The sequence below is a fragment of the Epinephelus lanceolatus genome, chromosome 15 (assembly GCF_041903045.1).
Source record: "Epinephelus lanceolatus isolate andai-2023 chromosome 15, ASM4190304v1, whole genome shotgun sequence".
Lineage (NCBI taxonomy): Eukaryota > Metazoa > Chordata > Actinopteri > Perciformes > Serranidae > Epinephelus > Epinephelus lanceolatus.
This window is the reverse complement of record NC_135748.1, coordinates 10,626,075-10,650,432: the sequence shown is the minus strand read 5'-3', so window position 1 is coordinate 10,650,432 and position 24,358 is coordinate 10,626,075. Positions and strand designations below refer to the sequence as shown.

Sequence of the window (24,358 nt, the reverse complement as noted above, 5' to 3'; positions counted from 1 at the left end):
GCATTTGACAGGTCTTTTAGCTAGCAGTTAAACTATGCTGAGCTTTGAAAATAAATCAATAAAATACTAAAATTCTGTTTGCTATCAATAAACGCAAGGCCCAGAAAAATGGTTAATCTAAGTCTTAGGTAGAACATAGTTCATCCACTCCAGGCCTGCAGACATAAAGGCTTCTGAATATCTGCCAAAACTGAGGCTGTATTGTCTTTTATAGGACACAAACTTCACTTTGACATTCACTAACTTACTTAAGAGCGTACACACACATACACACACACACACACACACACACACACAAAACCCACTCTCCTTCCATCCTAGTCCTCATCTGCTCTGCCTGTTGTTTTGTTTTGTTTTTCCTCTATGTTCATTCAGCAGTTGTTTTCCACTCCAGCAGATCCATCCAGCTACAGGGGCTGGTTGCCATTTGCCAAAAAAAACTACACATCAAGCAAATTGTGTGGCAAGCCTTTTTATGAGGCTACACAACGGGGGGATGGGGGATGAATCCAGGCTTTTAAAAAGCCCCCCCACCCCCTTTCTCTCTCACTAGCAGGAAGTAGTTTATCCTTGCCTGTGGTCCCTGCGGCCCAGGTATAACACCTTGCTCAGATGTGCTTAAGGCGTGAAAAAACATCCGCCTTTATCCCGCCGTAATGTTCCAATTCTGATTTTATAGTACCATAAACATATCGCGGGCGTAACGTAACAGTGCTATTGTTGTAAGTAGTCTGAGAGGTTTTAAACAGGGACAAGTGGTATTAAGGGAAGTACCACAGCAGTAAGGATGAAGGGAAGGTGGAGTGCTAAAAGGCCACAAAGGAAGGGAGGATAGAAGGAGACAAACAAGCCTGAAAAGGTGGAAATATGGAAAGAAGGAGGGGAAAAGGAGGAGTAAAGGATGACAAAAATAATTAAACAAGGGAAGAAGTAGCAGAATGAGGTTGCAAAAAAGGACGGCGTGAAGGAAACATGGACAGTGGCTGGAAGTTTAGGAGACAGGACCAGAGATGAAGACTTTGGAGGTTTAATATATAAAAAAAAGAGAGGGAAGAAGAGGTTTTAAAGTAAATAAAGGGCATACAGTAGAAAGATAAGAGGTAAGGATATCATAAAAGCACAAAAAGAAAGGTAAGATGAAGGGTAATAAAAAGGAGGAAGGGTGTGAAGATGAATGAAGATATAAAATGACAAGAAAGGGGAAAAGAAGAATGATCAAATAAAAAACAGAAAAGATGGAATGGTTTGAGGAAGGAATGACAATAGGAAAAGAGAGCAAGAGGGAATAAAACATTAAGAAAGGGAAGAACAAAGAGAAAGGCATGGAAAGACAAAGGCATGGCAAGGTTACTTGTATAGCACATTTCGGCAACAAGGCAATTCAAAGTACTTGACATAAAACATCAAATACATCAAGACAAAATGCAAAAGAAACACATCTTAATAGGACATTTAAACAATTAAAATCTCCATTAAAGTATACGTATAATGACCTCATTATGATTCACATTAAAATTCACTTCATATCACACATTTCTTATAGATCCACTTCAAAAACATTCAAATGCAGCAATGTTATTTATGTTGTGCCAGTAACTTTTCCAAACTTTCGATTGCAAATGATACTTAAGTCTCAATCGCTCATTTTTTTTATTATCTCTGCCAAGGAGGTTATGTTCTCGCCGGCCTTGGTCTGTTTGTCTGATTTTCTGCAAAATAACTCGAAAAGTTCTGAACAGATTTTGATGAAATTGTCAGGAAAGGTTGATAATGGGACAAGGAACAGATGATAAAATTTTGGTGGTGATCGGTTGAAGCAAAGTGGATAAAATGATAAAATGGCGGGAAATCCGAGCTGCTTGGCGGAGGTCTGCGCTCTCCGAGTGCTCTAGTTAGCTCTGTCTCATCATCACGTTCCCCACCATAGTGCAGAGGAGAGGGTCTGGGTTGGACTGTATGCTACTGAGTTTGGCTTTCCTTTACCCAATAATGAACGTGAATATACTGAGTCGTTTTCACCTCAACCACGTTAACCAGGCTAACTGATGAAATTAACATTGCCGGTTGTAGAAATCTATGTAGATTTGTACGTACGCAAACATATAGGGCTCTAGTTTCCCGGCGCAGCACAGGGTGGTGCAGGGTGGCGAACCCCGCGCAGAGCTAGTTTCGAGCAGCGCAACCCGAGGCGCGCTCAGTTTGGTAGTTTGGCAGACCAAGGTGCGCTGAGATGGGTATGGCGGCGCAGCAGGGGGAGGTGTCGACAGATCCAGCTTGGCGCAGTGACAGTTTTGTGCCAAAAGGCTTCGCCGAAGGTGCGCTAAAAGCTCGCCAGCTGAAACCAGGTCTACTGTCAGCGCAGGCGGAGCACAGCCGGTGTAGGCCGAAGTTTGGCTGACCGGTGGACAGTGCGCACGTCACCAAAACCTAACAGGCAGGTTTCCAGAATATCAGGCACATTAATGATGCAATAAATAGCCACAAAAACCACCATTCAATGCAGCTATCTGCAATCAGCACATAAATGTATCTCTATATCGACTGTCCCGTCACATCTGATGTCAGATCAAAGGGGATTGGCACCGTTTGGCACACGTAATGGAAACCCAACCTGATTTGATTAACACAGCTGCAAACTAATGAGTTCACATCCCTCTCAGCCAACCACAAACAGCCACAGCATCAGATAGGGAGTATATATTCAACATCTGTCATCTTAGAAAAGTCAAAAGAAAAGAAACAGAGTGAGACTGCGAGAGAGAAAGAGAGAGCGCGCGCACAAGAGAAACGCAACATTGATTTACAATTGTGGTGACCTCCTCCCAGGCTACCTTTGCATCATCAGCCCGTGGAGGTCTGCTCACAGTGTCCGTATATTTGGACACTGCGAGCTTGGACCTCCCGGGCCAAAACATCAGTTTCCTCCTGGGAAACTGATGTTTTGGCGGCGCATTTAAGGGCGAGGAGAGGGGCTCATTTGATTGGTGTGATGTGTGTAAAACCCACTCCACGCCTTCTCTCCTCCCTCTTTCCGACTTGCGCAGGTAGGAGGGACAGAGGTGGGAAAGAGCAGTAGCTGCGCCAGCGCGCACGGTGTGCCAAACTTGCAAAATCCGCCTGCTGCGCCTCCGCCTCGCCCGGTCTGCGAAACTAGAGGCCATAGTGTGAATTTTCTGCAGAATTTTATAGTTGAGGCCCCAGAACTGGAGTGATGTGATCTATGTTCTTGGTCTAAGTGAGGACTCAAGCAGCAGCATTTTGAATCAGCTGCAGCTGTCTGATCGAAGGAAGGAATAGACAGAACATCAGAAACATGAAAAAAAAAATACATGTGAAAAAGGGGAAAAATACAGAGATTAAAACAACACACTTAAAGTAAGTAAGAACAGATCAGGGTAGCAATGAGAGTCTGGAGGGAGAAAGTGGTGAAGGAGCCAACCACAGCATTAAAAAGAAATGTCGATGACTCGGCTAAACCGGGGGAATGGAGCTGAGCTGGGCAGATGGAGGTCTACACCCAGTTACAGATGGTGCTGAGGCGTCTTCCCCACATCTGGGACAGCTTTCATTGCACGCCACGATGACATGTACTCTGCTGTGCTTGTTTGGACTGAGCTCAGCAGTAGCGTGATCTTGAGAAGTGCAGAGTCTTTTTTTTTATTTAAGTGTCGGAATTAGCAAAAGTGTAAAGCTGGTTGACTATATTCAAAAGAAGATCAAAGACTAGGCATCACATTCAACAAATAACTGACTGATATGCATTAACTGCATTCATGCTTTACCACACTTGTCATTAAATACATATCCCTAAGACAAATTGGATTTTCATTAAACTCCTTTCAAAGTTATAATTTGTTTGTAGCCTTGAAAGACTCTGATATTAACTGATTAGAGAAAACAAATAGTTCTGATGCAGTCAACATGCATTGATGAGAGAGGAGTATTGATATTATATTACAACTTAAAACTATTTTTCTTCTGAGTTATTTCAGTGTGTGAAGATGATTATGAGAAAAGCAAATCAAAGGGATAATTGCAGTTTCTAGATAATACTTCTCCAAACTGACATTTAAATAAAGTGGCAGAACTGTAATATTATGAGTGTAATTAAAAGACTAATTTCGGTGGGGAAAAAAATACTATGCTAATCTTCTGAGACCGTTGTGACCACCATTGCGAACTATCCATTAATAAACAGTGGAATTATTGCTAGACCTCCAGCTAGGTGGCTATTATTTACTTTTCCAGCAACCGTTCTTTCTGTGTATGACTCTGAACAGGGTTTAATGAATTAAAATGGATGGGGAGGTGTTAGCAAAGCCCACCTGGCCTGGGCTCAAATTCCCTATTCCACCTCTGACTACAAGCTGTGTGGGTGCTTGTTAACCATTAGCTCTGGCATCAGGGGCATTATGCATGGTAAAACAGAGATAAGAAGCTAGCTTCTGCAATGTTTCTGTCTGCCTGAGAGACTCAGACCTATTAGCATGGCAGTGTGCCATCTGCCGTGTAAGCCACATTAGCTTCGAAGGTCAACAGTAATGGGGCAGGAGTTGAACTACCATTAATCCTCTTCTCTTTGAGCTTAGAAACCAGTTATTCATAACTGGTTTGATGGTACCTGTGTGCCTTACAAGACGGTGTGTCATGTCAGATTGTTTGGATAATTGTTGAGAAAAATTAGCAGGGGAAAAAATGATGTTGAATAAGAAAGAAATGAATCAGTACCTGCCATTTGGTAACGATTCCCAACAGTACCTTTTTTTCTACTACTTTCTTAAAGAACACGTTTTGAACTAGCTGCAGGGGTGATGTAGTCTTGCTCTCTCTCTTTGGGGTTTTTACTCTGTCTGAGTTCGGATGCCGAGACACCCTGAAGCACCTACCGCTTCCTAAAGGTGCTCATGTCAACCAATTAGGCTGTTCAGATGTGCTGTGTGGGTTGGGAGTGAGTTACTGCCCCAAGTATCTCAGGGTCTTGGTCACAAGTGAGGGTAGATGGAGTGTAAGATGGATCAGCAATTTGGTGCAGCATCAACAGTATGCAGGCGCTGTGTCAGACCGTCGTGGTGAAGAGAGAACTGAACCGGAAGGTGGAGCTTTTAATTTTACTGGTCCGTCTACGTCCCATCCCTCACCTCTGGTCATGAGCTATGGGTAGTGACTGAAAGAATGAGGTCGCAGATACAAGCAGCTGAAATGAGTTTCCTCCGTGGGGTGGCTGGGCTCAGCCTTAGAGGTAAGAAGCTCGGATATCCAGAGGGGGCTTGGAATAGTCAGTCGAGATGGTTCTGGCATCTGATCAGGATGCCTCCCGGGCACCTCCCATTAGAGGTGTTCTGGACACATTCAACTGGTAGAAGGCCCCGGGGCAGACCCAGAACACGCTGGTGGGATTACATATCTCATCTGGCCTGGGAACACCACTGGGTCCCCAGGGAGGAGCTGGAAAGAGTTGCTGGGGAGAGGAACATCTGAAATACTTGGGTCAGCCTGTTGCCCCTGCGACCCAGCTTCAGATAAGTGGTTGAAAATGGATGGATGGATGGATGGATGGAGATAGTAAACATCGGTTCGTAGCTCCCGATCTGCATCGATAGTTTTGGCATCTAATACCAATGTAATTCAGTCAGTACCCTTGAAAGTATCAAGTTCTGTACCCACCCCTATTATATAACAGCAAAAAGAAGAATGTAACATGTGTTTAAAAAGTGCAGAGTAAAGAAAAGTTTGTAAAACCCATAACTGCTTCTGCATGCTATTTTGTTGGCTTATCTGCCAAAGTTTTCCACGTTTCGGGCTATTTAATTTAGACTAGCTTGCATTGTGGTAGCATGGGAGGCTTTAGCCAGAAGCACTGAATACCATTTTCTGAAATAATTGGACAGCCTACTTTTAGATATCCGTGACCCACATTTTGGTCTCATCCCTGTTTGGGCAACTCTGCTGTGCAATTTTACAATGTTTTTCTGTTCAAATACTTCTAATGAGAGTGGGTAGTAGTAATGTACTACAGGAGCCCATTGATATTTGCACCATTTTACTTCCCTCTTTTAATTTTTACCAAGAACAGCTGAAACTGCTTTGTTATCAGGGTTCTGTGTGTTGTCTTAACAGAGGCAGATGTTAGGATATAATTAAAAGTTGAAATGTTTTTTTTACACATTTGGGGGAAAAATCTCAGCAAAAAAAAGTCAGTTTAATAGCTGTTCTGTTTCTTTCAGTCACACCACATGAATCTCTCATTTGTCATGGAAAAGTTGAAATTTGTTTTTTTTTTTTTTTCTGAGTATGTTATTTCCAATCCATGTTGGTTTTTAAAGCCAAATCCCAAATCTCATTATTGATCTTGGAAACAACAGCTAACATAACAGTCTCACCACAAGGTACTTTAACAGTTCTGGAGCTTTAGATCACATCACATGATCTCTCTACAATTCAGAACTGGAGAAGTTATAACTGAAGTTTGCTTCCAAATAAAAAAATGTGGGAATACAAAATTAAAATACACATTTCTTATTTAATGTTGATATTCATACATACTATTTTTTTTTTTTACTTTCTTTTTTTACTACGGTCACAGTTGCAACATGCAATAGGTAAGGTAAGATAAGGTAAGGTAACAGTTTAAGATACAGACAGTAGTCATGAGTACAACAAACATAACACATGGAATCCAGTATTACACACTGTCAGGGGTAAATCATGGAGAATAGTGGTCACTGCTGGTTAAGATAAGCGATGGCAGACTTGACAAAGGACGAACTGTAATGCTTAGTGCTCCATTTAGGGAGGCAAAACCTCTGCCCTCATGGAAGCATCCTAAACTCAACATGGAGGGTATGTTGAGAGTCTGAGACAGTAGACCAGCATCTGTAAATTAACCAGCAAAAATAATGTGTCAAGTATCAAGCTTTAAAGGGCCAGTGTGTAATATTTGTCATGGTTTATTGTCAAATCTGAATCTGAATCTGAATATTCTACCCATTAATATGTTTATACAAGTGTATGATCGCTATAAAATAAAATTTGTTTGGTTTTTGTAGCCTTATAATTATGCTTTTATATATATATATATATATCAAGGGCCTTGCTTTAGAGAGGTCGCCATCTTGCGCCGCCATGTATGTATGGCAGACCGAGCGGACAATCCAGCCAGCCAGAGAACGCGTTTCGGGTGTCTAAATAAACCAACGAAGACAGCGAAAGGAAGGGAGAAGGAGGAGGAGGAAATAGCAGAGAGTGTTAGTAGTTCATCGATAGAGAGTAGTGAAAAGTTTTTTTAGTTATAAAGTTTGCGAATGGACCACACATACCATGCAACAGGAGAGAATGAACCCGAACCGTCATCTGCGAGGAAAAGAAGACGCAGCTTCACTCCTTGTGATGCACTCTCTGCGGCGCTTTTCCTCCTGATGATATATCTCCCCAACGATGGTAGCAGTAGCACCGAATCCCATTCTGTGCATTCAGCCTCTCTTCTCACCCACTCAGCATCAAACACATGGAGTTCCTCATATGTACGCTCCGGCTCAAACAGGTATGGCTCTGGGTCTGTGTCCGCTACAAGAAACTCTTCAAAATCGCGTTCAAAGTCGTCCATTGCAGCTACTATAATCCGGAGATATTGCTAGGCTAAATAAACAGCTGAGCTCTGTTTACAGGCTACGCTGTCAGTCAGTGTGCGGGCTGGAGATTGGCGGAGCAGAGAGGGGAGGGGGGTCGGTCCCCACTTAGTATCGTAAACGAGTATGTGTGTAAAGTTATGAAGTGTGTCTGTTACACCAGAAGAGTCAGAGTTTGGGATGGAGTGGAGTGTTACCGGAGTTTCTGGAGTGCTCAAATAAACGGGCCTTTTTCCCGAACGCTCCTCTGGTCTCCTGCTCGTGAGGGATCCATTACAATATCGTAACATGGTTTAGATTTCTAAATAAACATTCACCTCGTCGCTAGATAGACCTACTCCTGAAAAACTCATGCGCAAGGCTTTTTGTCCCTACGAGGCCACCGTCATTTACTCGACGGGAGGGGTGAGCGAGTGAGCCCTGCAAGCTAGAATTTGACCACTGATGTCACTGTTTCCAACGGTTTTCAACCCATTTTACACACTGGCCCTTTAAGGCTCATTTATGCTCATTGTCAGATACTGTACATATGTGGACATGGACTGAGCCTTCCGTCCATACTCTATGGCCATAGTTTCAAACGAGTCCCAACCATGAGACAAAACGAAGCCATTTTAGAAAAGGCTTTTTGAGGAGAGGTTGTTTAAGTTGATCAGAAATGTGACATTACTTTGTCTGGGCACAGGGATAAACAGTTACTACACAACCGCTGGGAGTAGACTGGATGAGAATTAAATGTAAATTGGAAGGAAGTGAAGGAAGAGTTGGGGTAGGTATGAAACTGCTGGCCTCTAGTGCCCTCTACTAGATGTATCCATGCCTGCGTAAACGCATGAAAGTATGTGGGCAGTGACAGGTACATTTGAAATGGACATATCTATCTTTGTATACAATGCATGTAATCAGCTTTTAGACATGCTTGGTGGATTTTGTTACCTGTCAACAGAGTGCAGGCTGTTAGCACGTGTTTCTACTTTTTATGCTAAGTTAAGCTAACCAATGGCTGGCTATAGCTTACTGTAATATTCACCATGCAGACATGAGAGGTATCAAACTTATTGTCTAACTCTCTGCAAAAAAGCAATACAGGTGCTCCTAAAATTAAACTATTCCCTTGAGGAAGTCAAAAACATACAGTATGCTCGTGAATCTAAATCTCAAATAGGACACAGTATTACGAAGTTACCACACAATGCATGAAAATGAAATTCAGCTCACCAACTTTTTCTTTCAGAACTGGACTTCCACTTCTGTTATGAAATGCAAAAACAATATCCCCCTGCAGCTACATGAAACCACTAATGAGCTAGCCCAGAGCAGTGAATATCATTTAGAAACACTGGAAGTTGCTGTCACACATGGTCTGACTGGGCTCTGCTGCTGGGGGAGCCTCTGAATGCAGCTGAGCTGTTATTAGAGGCCCCGGCCCCTTATCGCGCCGCTCCAGCTCGACCTGGAAGCCCTCGCCTTGTGTGTGTGAATCATTGCCTTGAATGCCTTTCTGTTGTTTTTTTTTTCTTTTTCTCCTGGAATAATGCGTGTTTGTGGCCTGTAGGCTTTGTCCAATATTTAATCAAGTGAAATGGCCTGAAATAGAACAATCTGGTATCATAGTTCACTGTTCTGTGCATGGAGGCAATCATTTGTCTTGAGTCAAAAAAGACGAGCGCAGCTAATGGAGATCGTGTTGTCCTCCTGGCTTTGTCCTGGCTGGAGTGAGGAAAGCTAGAGTTGATTAACACGCACACAAACACATGCGCACACACATCCGTGAACACGTATACACAGTAAGGTTTACCGGCATGTAGTGGTGTATCTGTGATGAATGTTGGCAGAGAGCCAGACAGTGAGAGCTACTGGGAAGAGGAGGCTGCCATGGGAGGAGAAGATTACTGTAATAAAACTCACACACTTGCATGTACACACACGTATATATGTATACAGCAGACACATATAGACATAAGTACACAAATGCATACTCATGGAGGAGCATGCACACAGACACTTTCTCTCGCGTAATGGAAGTGTAATGAAACCCAGAAACACACACACACACAGGCGCCCTGGGCTGAGGGCTTGGCAGAGCAGAGTAGATAGATTAGTGTAATAGTCTCGGCCAAGGCAATCATCTGCCCACTGTAGGGCTTCAAATACTGGCAGCAAGATCCAGCTCAGACACAGAGAAATTAGCCACAATGAATGAGTCAGTTTGGATGAGTTCACAATACTAACAGCTCACACAGTCAAGAAATAATCGTAGAAAATCCACTGATTTGCATGAAAATGTATTTTGTGAACTCAGCACGCAGTGGAACAGGGTCCAAACACGCCAAAACACATTATCAATATCTTGATTGTTCTCTTGTATCCATGAATTATAAATGACGACAGCTTGGCTTACACGTTGACAATGAAAACTGGCTATGCAACGTGAGTGTCATTGGCCGGAGCGTCCGCTTGGATGGATTTTGTTTAGAAACTCATTTGGGCCATGTCCAGGAGGAGCCATGCAGCTAATGGTTTCTTGGAAGCAAAGGTTTCTGAGGCGGAGAGAAAAAAGAGAGAATGTCTTGTGGCTACATGGCGAAGCAGCAAACAAACCCTCCAGCAAGGTACATAATTGCTGCCCATTTATAGATTTTTAACCAAAACACATTCAGTGTTTTTGTAATTAAACAACAGTTGCACATTTGTTAGTGTGACTTGTCTTGTTAGTGTTTTAAATCACAATTGTCTGCCTTCAGTGGAAACAAAACTTATTAATAGCTATTCAGGTAACATAAGTAAGATTTACTAAACATAATTCCACTTATGGATGAAGAAAGATCATTTATTCTCTTTCAGTGATGTTAGAAGAGGTTACAACAGAGTTGTATTTTCATGATCTTAATGTTTCTTTACAAGCATAGTTATCTAATGTATAGACAGTACAGAAGACAAAAGGTAATTACATATTATGGAGATTTTGGACCGGTATGTTAGACATCAAATCATCAACTGAAGGAGTATCCTTTGGAATAATTAGGCCCCATTCCTCCAGTAGACTACACCATCCTATTATCTCAATTTATTGAGTGGCCCAAATATATTTAAGGCATTTAGAGGTATGTCCAAGTCCCTATAATAATTCTTTAGTGATTTGGAGCACATTTTATAAGTTTATGACTTTATAGTGATGTTAATGTACTTATTATTCTTGTTTCTAATATTAATATCAATACTACAACTTAGGCAGCATGGTGATGCAGTGTTTAGCCTTTGCCTCATGGCAAGAGGGTTCCTGGTTTGAACCCTGGGTTTGGGGAGCCCTTCTGTGTGGAGTTTGCATGTTTTCCCCGTGTCAGTATGACTGACCCTGTCTAGAGCCAGTGTTTAGTTTGAGCCCCTGTTAAAAGAACATGACAGACTTCATGGAAGAGACCTGCTTTGTATGTAGATATCAATGGCTCATTCCAAGGTAACAAAAACGTGATTCTTAGTTTTAGGTGATAATAGACAAATGAACACATAGGCAACTGTGACTTAGAGGTAGAGCAGGGCATCAGAAGAGCGGCGGTAAAATACTAAACCTCCAATTGCTCCCGATGGCTGATACATTGGTGTGTGAGTGTGTGTGTGAATGGTTATTGAGTAGCAGGTGGCACCAATGGTAGCCTTGGCCACCAGTGTGTGACTGTGTGTAAATGGGTGAATGTGACATGTAAAAAGCGCTTTGAGGAGTCAGAAGACTAGAGAAGTGCTATACAAGACAAGCACATTTACCATTTATGAATATTATATTCAATTTTTGCCCCCTAAATCCTGCACACTGGGCCTTTAGGATAAAATTTATGATAAAAACACCAAAAATGTGGTGTCACAAAGGTGAGAACAACTGTTTTTGTTAGCTCATAAGAAGTAGATTTTTGAGATACATGGTTCTCATAAGATAGCCATATATAATACATCTCTGTTTTCAGTAGCAGTAAATAATATGTTCTGTCATGGCTACTCAACAGTAAGTTCATGATATTTTGACTATATGATCCATGTAACATTATCGGGAGGTCAGTCTGTGCAGTCTCAGAGGACCTCCAGATAATGGGGAGAGCATTTTCAATAGGCTGGTTGTTTGTCAAAGGTGCCACTACAGCAGTCAAAGATGGAGAGAGTAGGCAAAAATTCATAACACTCAGGATCTGCGGCAAAAACCTTAGAACATACACCACCATAACATAATCAGCAAGTGCCACTAGTTTACTGTAAACCAAATACCTTTGTGTCAATTTTCTTTTGTCACACATTTGTTTTGACAACAACAATTTTATATAGTTTTGTATGATGATAACAACATCATGCTGCAGAGAGAATGCCCCTCGCTTTCCGTACTTACAGTCTTTCACCCAGAATGCCATGAACTGTCCAAATCATTGAGGAATCGGAAGGTGTAGACATTCAGAGTTAAAACATGGCCCAAAAATACACATTTATTCACAAATGTTTGCTTTCTTTCTGTCCTCCACATATATAAATGTATGTCCCAGAGCCAGACAGTATTAATGAGCTGGTAAACAGTGGTCTCTGTTCTGGAGCGTGACAGCATTTAAGCCTGCAAGAAAAAGATGAACCCAGAATGTGCAATTATAAAACAAACACATTATTTTACACAAAGATATTAATGCTTTGGTGGTTAATGTGACACACAGCCACACACATTCACACACACAAATGAAGCCCAAGGCCACAGCAGTAATAGAGGAATTAATCTCTGTCTGTGTATTTGTACACAAATGAAGCTGCTTGTATCTGAGCTTGTAGGAGCCGCTGACATTCGCTCCCATCATTAACCTATTCACTTCAGTGTCACTTTATGTGTCCCAGTGTGTGCGTTAGTGTGTGTGTGTGTGTGTGTGTGAGAGAGAGAGAGAGAGAGAGAGAAAGACCAAGGTTCACCACCCTAGTGATGAAAACATCAAGAGAGGCAAAGCGTAGAACACTCATGGTCACCTAGCATTCAGATGGTCCGATTAGTATTCATGGGATCATATAGATGCTCACATGTACACACACACACACACACACACACACACACACACACACACACACACTTGCAGCCTTGTCCTGTTATTCCGCTGAGAGCACACTAATGACCTACCGCTACATCCATTCCCTAGCTCTTAATACTAACCATTAAACCCCACCATGTCTCCTAACCTTCACTTAACTCAAGCTCTAAAACCAAATGCTTAACCTGGCCAAAGCAGCCCTTTGCTCCTCTCAGTGCACACAAGGCCGCGAGCTGTGAACTAGCCACCCTCTTTGGTTTTAATGAGGAATTTCATTAGCATTTTAATGAGAAAATCCAGAAAAGCTGACAAGCCCTTTAAGGGAAACTGAAGGACAAATGTGCAAATCCTCTAGTCAATGTGACAAGTGTCCAGTGAAGAATTACAAACTTCACTCAAAGTGGCAAGGTACCTTTGTATTTGTCAAAAAGAACATCCTGATTTATTCACTATTTCCCCTTGTATGTTTTATTTATTGTGAAACCTGAAGACAAAAGATTTGGACTAGAGTACTGCATATATTTATATTTGTACATAGTAGTTAAATGTTCATTCATGTTCACCCTTGTTGTCCTTGATGTAGCTATATCTCTATTTCTGTGTATGGACACTTAGAGCAACAGGAAAAAAATGAGTCATATTCATTGTATGTGTACATACTTACTCTTACTTTGCATGGTAGCTGGATTCTCACAAGAATCACTGAATCACAAGATCACATTAAAATCCATCTTGTGAGGCTTCAAGTAATGCATTTGTGTTCGCACCACTGTGGATCAGTGTTTGATAGATTGGTAGATGTAAGTTCTACCAGGCACTCATATTTTTATAATATCCACTTTTTTGTAGTCACACTTTTGTGTAGCTTTGAACTGCCTCCCTTTCTTGCCGATGGCATAGGACTTCTCAAGAGAAAAATTAGCCCCTCTTGCAAGGCAGTTTTCAGGCATGCTACTGCCCTCGTAACGGCTGTTTTCTCCTGAGTGTGAATCAGACAACACTTTCCACACTCAAGGCTCAGTAGTACCTTTCAAGTTGTTTTGCAATCCACAAGTAAACACAAAGAAGAAGAACCTTACTCTGACTGGTCAAGAAGATGCAGGATACGACGTAGCTAACTTTTACAGGACAACAGCTGTATAGGATAGAAGTTAACAGCACTATTTAGGTGGGACGCGTGATGGTTGAGTTAACGTTTCATGGAACAATCTAGTCATTTGTTGAATACCCCCTTTGCTTACCCACCACCGTGGCTCGTAAATAGAACAAATTCACCCGCCACTGGTCAAATTTACCTCCACATTTGGCAAGTGGCAGGTTCAAATTTCTAACTCTGCCATGGTTCAGCCCAATCAGCATTCAGCGAGGAGCTACTAGAGGCTACTGGCATTGTTTAGGTGTGTGTGGTGACACTGAGAGGTGACTGTTCGTTCAAAACAACAATGGCAGCTCCTACAAAGGTTAGCATCTGCAGCAGTTATATTAGAACAGGAGAGTACTTCTTCATTGAAAGACAAGCAAAAAACAGCACTGCAGGCTTTTCTTGATGGAGATACATTTTCACTCTTCTCCAGACTGGCTTCAGCTTCCTCGATACATGGTAATAGACAGATGGTTCGTCCAATCACCTGTCGAGTATTTGTTGAAAGTGCCTGCCCTTTTCCAAACAGTTTCTAATTACATCTTCTCAGATGGTTCTTTGTACTAAACCACCTGGCACGTCAGGTTACACTTACTTGGCCATTAAAGCTGATTCTGATTGAGAAAGGAAGGGCGTCTCTTCTGCTCCGTGCAATAAAAAATCATCTAATTGGTCTCCTGTTCCACTGATGACTTCTGGGTTTTTGTTTTTGAGGATTCAGCATCCAACTATACACAGTGGAGCTGAGTGCATTCATTCTTTATCATTTCCAGTCTTCCTGCCTTGTTAACTATTGGATTAATTTTTTTTTCTACATTCTTCATCTTTCAACAACATGCTGTAGTCTTTTTTTCCTGTTAGAGGCCTTTGTAAGCACTGGACATATATGTTTGCTGTTATCACATGCTGGAGTTCTTGGAGTCATGCCTGTGCCCCCTACTGTTAGATAGGAATTTAGCTAACACTTGTACAGTCTAATGGCAAATAATGTAAGGTTTCAGAGAGTTAATCAAATCTGCTATATTCTCCAATTTTATATCAACAGTGGGACTCACAGGACTTTTTTTTCACTTTTACTTCAAACTTGTATTTTGGATTACTACAAGAACATGTTCATTTTCCCCATACTGTCTGTGCTGAACACCTTTAATATTGGACATCTTTAATTTGTCTGAGGCACCTTGTTTTAGCCCCCTTCCCAAAACGGCCTGGTCTGTTCTAATTGGCCAGCATATCCAGCTCTTCTGTATCTGCCCTTTCAGCCAGCATCTCTGCACCGTCACTTCAGCTGGGGCAATGACTACAACAAAATATTCAGTTGCTTTCTACTTTGAAAAATCACCAGTGAAAGCTTCAAAACCAAAATCTTTATGGAGAGAAATTAACAATATTGGCAACCAAGATTGCATGTTTTCCTGTTGTTAGCATGTAGCTCCATGTAGCAGTGTATGTACAGATGTCCATATAAAGAAATCCGTCACAAGCTCATCTCAGAAGTAGGAAAAATAAAGGTGGAAACAGAGTATTCAGAATGGTCTGGCCATGTTTAATATCAACATGCAACACTGTAACACATATATGAAAGAAAATAAGGAAAAAGTTCATCATATCAACTGAAAAGGTCAAATTATGTCTGTTTTGGGCAAATGACGGTGGAAGAGAGGGTAGGGTTTCAGAGTTGTTTTAAGTTTTATTGTTTAACTGGTAAGGCAAACGGCATTGGCTGTTCAAGATTGAAATTCTTTGGCCCTTAGGCAAGCCATGAAAATGTCCCATTATATTACTGATGACACAAGCACACATTCTGGACAGCAGCAACACTTAAATACCTTATGTAAGACTATATAAATGAATATAGTTGGAGGATATTCAGAACATAGGGGTCTACAATGATTGATCCAAGTGGGAATCCAAAGCCCAGTAACAGTGTATTCCTCTGTGCACTGTACATCGTTCTTCTTCAAAGCGCGTCTACTCTGCTGATGCTCTCAAAGATTAAACATTTCTTGTCTCTCCTCCCTGTTTGACTCTCTCCTCTGCCACAGAATGATCCCCCCATCAAGCAAGAACTTCCTGGTCAACAACCTGGCAGCAGGGACCCAGTACGACCTCTGCGTGCTGGCCATCTACGATGATGTCATCACCTCCCTGACAGCAACACGTGTGGTCGGCTGTGTGCAATTCACCACTGAGTCAGAGTACATGAGGTGTCATTTTATGCAGTCTCAGTTCCTCGGCGGGACTATGATCATCATCATTGGAGGGATAATAGTGGCTTCGGTGCTAGTTTTCATCATCATCCTGATGATACGGTACAAGGTGGGTCTGTCTCGCTTAATCCACACCAGCCTGAAAAGAGAGAGAAAAAGTGCAGAGAGCTTTTCATTATGTTGGAAGATTTCACATGATGGACATATGCTAGCATGGTCTACTTCTGATTAACTGACAAGACATTTTGAGCATAAATTTGAATCGTAGAGCGGTGTCATTGATTTTCTATAGAAGCCCACTGCCGCGTGGAAATGAAAAGTTTTTAATTTAAAGTTTTGAATGAAAAAGGAGGAGATATTAAGTAAATTTAAATTTAGACCTTTTTTTGTTGTTTTCTTGTACGTTTTATGACATAAGGTACGGTGTCCTGCCTGTAAATCATAATTTTGACTCTCAACTTACCTCTTACTACAAGTTAGAAATGGTCGGGATGCAAAAACATTGTCGGTGGGGTGAAGTTAAAACATCTGCACACACATTATAAATTAAGAAGGGCAAAGGTTAATAGCTCCTCAGGAATATCTGTAAAATGCCTTTATTACAAACTAATCTGATAGGTAAGAAGTTGTTTTTTTTTTATCGAAATGAGAGCAGACTTAAATAAATATGTAATTTTACCATCCACTAGTGGACATCATGCAATGGTAGACTTTAATTTGTGTCTCATTTCTTTCCTTACATGCATAAAAGGCAACTAAAATAATGCTGTAATTGGTCATCCGATAAAAATCTGATGCATTTTGTTTTTTCCGTTCGTTGCGAAAATTTTCAATACGAGACAAAATGAAAAAAACACATTTGCCACTTTTTCTAGCACCAAGGTTACCTGAAGGGGCTAAACTGTTCTTCCTGTCCTCTGTGTCTCCACACTGAAACTCTGTCTCTCTCTGTGTTGTCCAGATCATCTATTAAATCGTCCTCATCATCATGTTGGAAGTAGGCTGTCTGAGTTATGAAATAATACTGTGGACCCTGTTAGTCACTCTTGTTGAGGATGTGTGTCCCACAGGTTACTGCTTCTTGCTCAAACATCTTTCCAAAACCATTTGACAGATAGGAAAAAACACAAAAAATTGAACCTGTTCCAAAAACTTTAATGAAAGTTTCAGACTCTGTGTGTCAACATGATTGACACAACGTGAGGTAGTATTCATTATTAGACGTGCAACAATTTAAGAAACAAAGGCCATAACACAGATTGGAAAAGAATATTTCCTCGATAAGAAAATTAGAAATGTGTATAGCACAGTCAGTAAGTGTACTGCATGGCAGTGATTCAAACAACCAATTACAAGACAGAAACAATGCTGTTTCTAACCAATGTATCAAATGTAATAATACTGTAAACATTCCACACAGCAGTGTTTACAATGATCTAGACAGAAAAAGGTTGACATTTATGTTCATTTCTGTATCATTTATTTATTGAAATAGATTCTTTGTCAGCAGCTCATATAATTCTCTGTAATTTTTCATGTTTGTAAATCACCTATCAGGGCATTTTCCCTTTGTATTGTTTTATTACATGATATGAAAAAAAAGTGAGTATTTTTGGCCGTGTGGCCCTGTTATACATGGAAGAGTTCATATGCAAACATTTTAGTTTGAAAGAAAAAATCAGCCCCTCATTACTTCCATCTGTGTTTCCCCTCAGGTGTGTAACCCTGGTGAGGGGGGAAAAGGCGTTTCATTGTCGATGACCAACGTTCACTCACAGACCAACGGGCAGCAGTCACAGGGATGCACTGTGACTCCCAGCTCCTCCAAACACGGCTCAATCGGATTAGACGACCTCTCAGGAGGCACAAAGAAAAGGAGCGGGGCAGGAGGAGGAGGAGGAGGAGGAGGGGGCAAGGATACCATGACTCAGTCGTCCGACTCATCCCTGCCTGACTGCTCCACGGCTACGTCAGTTCTCAGCCAGCCCTGGGCAGCCAGGAGCCCAACAGCTGCGGCAGAGGAACAAGAGAAAGTGGGTGAAGAGAGAGCTCAAGCTGCCGTCTCCTCGCCCACCGGCACCAGCGGTTCACTAACCAAGCCAAAGCGGAAGCCCGCTCCGAGTAAGCCGGGCTCAGCTTGCTCCAACACCTCGGCTACTCCTGAAAACCTCCCCTCTTCCTCCCCTCGCCCTCCTTCCTCCTCCTTCTCCACCGCCTCCTCAGCCCTCCTCCCCTCCACCCCTCTGGAGAACCTCAACACCAACCGCAACAACTCCACCTCTCTCAACCAAACCCCGCCTCCCTTCATCCACTCCGCTTTCTCCAGCCCTCTTGCTTCCCCGAGCCCCGTTCCCTCCATCCGATTTAGAGAGACGCCCATCCTGCGCAGGGCTCCCCGGGCCTCTGCTTCTTCCTCCACCAAGTACCAGACTCTCCCCGCGGAGGAGGTGGGGAGGAGCAGGGCGAGGAGGAGGTACTCGCTCAGTGAAGGAGGCTCAAAGACTCACTCGTCCAATCAGGGAGGAGGAGCACCCAAAATAGGGCGCATATTGCGGAACAAAAGGAGCCAATCAATGAGCGGAATGCTACTTCCGAAAGACGGGGATGGAGACTCGGACAAAGGGCGGTGTGATTCAGACTGGATCTTAGAAAGTACAGTTTGAACTGGAACGAGACAGCAACCATGAAATAAACTTTGGTTTATCCATTATTGTTTATCTTTTGTATGAGTGTATGTCTGAGGTTTTGCGTGTGTGTGTGTGTGTTAGTTTAAATTTGTCTCGGGGTGTGTGAGTGGAGGCTAAGGTGCGTTTGTGACATATGAAAGTGTGTGTTGTTGCCGTTTAGGATGTGCGTTTTCAGTGTGTACAGTGTGTGTGTTCATGTCGGAACCTTTAGGGTGACTGTGTGTTTCTGGGTGAAAGCGTGAGCATACTTTTTCTTTTTCAGACTTTTTTTAATTATTTTCATATTGTTTCTCCACATTTCTTTGTATTCAGTTTACAGCTTTTTTCACTTTGACAGTTTCCTATCTGTTTTTTCAGTCGGTCATTCAGCGAGTGGACAACTCGTCTTGTCTCGTAGCGTCCTCGAGTTGTCTCGTTTGTTCCACTTTATAGCACAAAATAAAACAAGACAATGGGCTCGCCACGACATTTCCCGATTCACACTCATCTTATCTGAAAATACCACGAAAAGGGAATTATAACAGGAAAAAAAGGAATTAAAAAAAACAATACAAGAACTGCAAAGCACACCATTCCTACCTTCACACGCCCACAGGAAGTGTGTTTCCATAACGCGGCAAGAGAAAAGCAGTCGGTGCCTTCTTTTGCACTCTGACAGATGATATAACCGGATTTAGGACTCCACCACGCTCCCTGAACGAGGGATTAGGACGGAGGGGACAGACAAAAGGAAGAGAGAGAGATTTCACACATAGCCTTTCTTACCTACTGAGGAGTACAGACGTTTCTTGACAAATAGACAGACACAAACTGAGACAAAAAGTGACACATGAAGACTAACGGACCTCTTATGAAATTGATATTTTTTAAAGGGAAGAATTAAAAAAAAAAAAGAACATAAAAACCCTGTGAGCTTTTCACTGACGTTGGTCACAAGCTCCCAGAAGGCTTCTGTACAGAAAAAGACAACATGTACTGTGTTGTTATGTTGTGTAAAATAAAAAGGGATAAAATGAAAACTGGAAATGTGAAATGTGTTTTATGTGTCAGGTTGTGCTCATGCACTGTCCAAATGTATACCGACAAAAGTGATGCACCAAAATGTGTTTATATTCCACATAATAAGCCAGTATTTGGGAGGGCTGTGATCATGTGACCAATGCACTGACGGGAGTACAGAGGGAAGTAGTCTGTGTTATGAGGCAGAGTGACGATGGGTTGCAAAACAGAGGACTTTCCCCCAGGAGACTGGTATTTGGAACTGTATGAGTCATTTTAAGGTACATTATCATCATGTTTCTTTTCCTAAACCTAACCAAAGCAGCTTTATTTGTCTTAACCGACGTGACTTTATGTTAAGTTAGTAGCCTCATTCAGTGGACGCTAATTTGTTAGCTATCAAATGAACTGTTGTGTGTGTATTTTAATAAGACATCACACCTGTTAAATATATCTGTGCACAATAGCTTCTATAACATGTGTTATCACTCCTAACACGACATAAGACGATAAAAATAAGGAACAATAAGACAGGTAGCTTTCACTGTCCACTGACGGTTTTTCTCTCTCTCTTTTTTTTCATTGGTAGGTCGTCTTTGCTGGTGCTTTGTTGCAATTTGCGACATACAATAGAGTGATCCATTGTCCCAGTCACGGCTTTCTCCTTTAAAATGTTATCATCCCTCACACTGGCTGTCAATCAGGGCTTTTGATGTGTCACACACTTATAATTCCTATACGCAAATGGCGACAAAGGTTCCCTGTGAACATTTCTTTTTTTAATTGAATTAAATTAAATGACATTTTTTAGCTGGAGTTTCCTTTGTATTAGGAAATGGGGGCGCTCAACATACTGATACAGTCAATTAAAAATTCATTCATAACTTTTTGTATAGGCCCAGTTGAATATTGCAGTAATAATGTCTTGTTATCACAAAATCCCACGGGACACCTGGATTGGCATCACGGCACACGGCACACTTCTTGAGATCACTGATACAAACCATTGTATAAGGATATGTTGTATTTACATAGGGGGTGAAATGATACTACTTGATGAGGAAATGGGTTTTTTTTACGTGATCTTTACACATTTAGCGAGGATGAGGTTCCTACTGGAGTACTAATGGGCTTCATTCATGAGCAGTTTGTACACACAGATTTGTGCTTTAATCACGCATATGAACAATTTACGCACAAATCTGGGATTTATCAATAATTTCTTACCTGAATTTTGCGTATTCTGCAAATTTATGACTAATTTAGAATTAACCTAAGATCATATGATAACACAAATGATAAGACCAGGCTGTCTTAGAAAATGTAAGTGCATGTATTTTAACTAAATGGCATATTAAAATGATTGAAAAAGGTTTTGATAGATTTAAACAAAATGTATTTACAAATGCATTGGCCAAATGTATTAGATACCTATGAAACAGATGCCATTTTATCCTCATCAATAATTTTCATAATTAAAATATCCCTAGTTTTCTATGGCGTATATGAGAATGTTGATACTGAAATGTCTGTAATGATCAGCTACTTTCACCACTTTCTAGTGCCATGGAATTGCACCTATGTAGCCAATGCTAATTGGTACGTTTATATGTGAGAGAAAAGTACAGAGAGATACTGACAATTGCAGTAGCAGTGTCCAATGCACTGTTTCATATACTTGTATACAGCTCATTTCAAACACTAGCCCCTAGAGCCACCTGGTTAATTGGTTGCCTATTAACAGACATGCTAGAAGATACTGCAGCCGGTGCCTTCAGGAGAGAGTGCATCTTCAGAGACCATCATAAGATGTTTGAAGAGATTAAGGAATGGCTGCCAAGACGAGTTTGGCTGCAGATATGCATTTCCCTGGAATGGTATCTAAGGCCTCAGACACACTGCTGTCACCCAATACCTTCTCAGGTTAAAGATCTGTCCACCATCGTTTTCCTGGCTCCAGGGATATTTATGAGAAACATACTGTAGGGGATCAGGCTGGGACATATTTCCATATATAGAGAAATGGGGACATGGCAGTATGCTGACTGTAAATAGCATGCACGTGCTTGTCATTTTAGAATTAGATTCTGATTCACTAACATAGAACGATGATAATAACAAAATTGCTGCATTGGTGTCATCTACTCGATGGTAATTTTGCATGTGCACTTATTTTGTGCACAAAGTAAGAACCTTTCTCCACAGATATTAGTGAGGAGGCTCAGTGTCTCCAGCACAACTTTCTACTGAGATAGCAGAAAATAATTTCTCGCTGCAAATCAGAACAGACGTGTGGTACTTTTAATTAAAACAATTGAAGTTTCACATTTTCTTTCATCTTTTTGTAATTTGATGCATCAGTGTTCAGATAGAAACCCTAGACCTGGAGCACACACACACACACACACACACACACAGTGTCTGGCTGTTAATTTAGGAGTTGAGAATCTCATTTCCAAACCTCCCACTCTTCCCTGACTGCAAACATGTTCAGGAGAGTGTGACAATTCAGAGAAAGTGCTCCCATGAGGCCCTGACAGTACACAAGTGATGAAGACTCATGGGATATGTTGTTGTTTAAGTGCTTACAAAAATAATCATTGTTTTATCTTTGTTAAAAGGATGATATATTCAAATGTTAATGTCCACAGCAGTAGTAGAAAATGGACCTGTTGAGTAACACAGTCGTGCACAGTGGAACAGAAGCTAAACATGAGAGAGGGCAGGACTTGATCTCTCTATATGCTCTCACTCTCTTATACAACACTCTCGTAAAGTAAAAGGCACTCACTGTAAGACAAGAGCTACTACTCACTCCATTTAATGGAAACATGCTGTTGTGCATATGCAAAGGTAAAAGTCTAAAACAACACTATGGTATTTAACAAAAAATACATCAGTATTCATTACGCAGAATGGCCCTTTTCAGAATATTATTTATTCTGTCACTGGGTTATTATCCGTGGTACGTTGATATGTAGGCATCATTCATTTTGCAGCTGGTCAAGGTGGAGCTAACCTCAGCTTCTTAATAAACTGCCAGGTAGCTTAAAGGTAACCTACTATGCACATTTTCAGGTTCACATTTGTATTTTGGGTTCCTACAACCATTTTTAAATGTTTTCATGTTAAAGAAAACACTTTATTTTCCTCATACTGTCTGTGCAAGAACACCTGGATTCACGTTCTGTCTGAGACAGAAGCGCCTGTTTCTTTAAGACCCCTTCTCAAAAAGCTTTGAATGGTCAGCATTTCTAGATCTCTGTACTGTCACTGCAGAACGACTGTAACGGAGAATAGTGGTGCTTTCTACTGTGAAAAATCAATAAGAATATGGAATATGATCTGAAATCAGGGGGTAATTAACAACACATTAACACAACGACAAGCTTCCCTGGTGTTAGCATGTTGCTACATGTAGCAGTGTACTTGCAGCCGGGGAATGACACAATTGGGGAGAAATTAACAAAACTGGCAATCAAAATTACATGCTTCTGTGACGTTAGCATGTAGCTACATGTAGCAGCGTGGGCTAAATAATGTAAACACCTGCAGTAGTGTGCCTGGAGCAGATGAGCTTATAAAGAAATCTGTCACAAGCTGATGTCAGCTGGTAGTTAAAGTAGAAAAAATGGAAACAGCGTATTCAAAACAGTCTGGAGGTTTTTGTTCACAGGGATTACTTTTACATATGTTTACCTCATTATTTGAAACTTTTAATATGACCATGCAACATTGTGACATCATATACATGGCAGAAAATAAGGGAAAAGCTGTCTAGGTCCCCTTTAACCCATAATAGTGAAATAATAAATTAAACGGAGTAAAAGGTACAATGTTGACTTTCAAAATGTAGTGGAGTTGAAGTATGAAGCAGCACACAATGTAAACACTCAAGCAAAGTACAAGTACCTGAAAATTGTACTTAAGCACAGTACTTGAGTATATGTACTTAGTTACATTCCAGTACTGCACAGGGACATGGAGAAACCTGCTTGGTGCTCATGAGCCCAGCTGATGCAGTTGATGTGTCATAACTCTGTATCCTCATAGAGCGATTTGTATGATATCCTACAAAATGCATACACAACAGTTTGTATGATATCTTTATATTAGCGTCCCATGAATGACGTGACCTCTTGAACGTAATGCTACTGAGGTTAAGTTTAGGCAAGTAAAGTTACTGTGGTTGGGTTTAACAAAAGGAATATGGTGAGGATGTTAAATGAATTGATCACGTGATCACAGCCTTCCAGAACACATTGGTTATGCACAAATTACTGGCTCATAATTACATGGGATTTGTACAATTTATTAGTTCATTGGAACAGCCTGCGCCTATAGAAAGATCTGCCACTGTACCCAACTTCAGTTTGGTTCAGCTGATCTAGAACAAAGACAAAATATAGATTGTTGCCTTTTGGTTGTGCTCTGTTTCATGTTCACATGGACACATTTCATATTAAGGAGTCAACATTATGTTTTATTAAATGACAGGTAACTCATTAATTAGACAGTCTGTGTCCTGTATCATCACATGGATTCATGTGGACAAAGACAGCAACTCATGCAGCACTTTCCTGCACTTTGTGTGTTTGTTTATCTTCCCTGGTGATAACTGATCATGAGCATTATTAGTTTAGAGTGGAAG

The 24,358-nt window shown here is 41.3% G+C and overlaps 1 protein-coding gene across 1 annotated transcript in view; it reads left to right on the top strand.

Annotated features, from left to right (window-relative positions):
- Positions 1 to 19,734, top strand: part of lrfn5a (leucine rich repeat and fibronectin type III domain containing 5a) — a 178,727-nt gene extending 158,993 nt beyond the window's left edge. Inside the window, exons 9-10 of the mRNA XM_033643523.2 lie at positions 15,857 to 16,130; positions 17,737 to 19,734. Of these exons, the coding sequence (XP_033499414.1) occupies positions 15,857 to 16,130; positions 17,737 to 18,684 (1,222 nt within the window). The 3' untranslated portion in view covers positions 18,685 to 19,734. The remainder of the gene's footprint in view (positions 1 to 15,856; positions 16,131 to 17,736) is intronic.
- Positions 19,735 to 24,358: the final 4,624 nt, after the last annotated feature.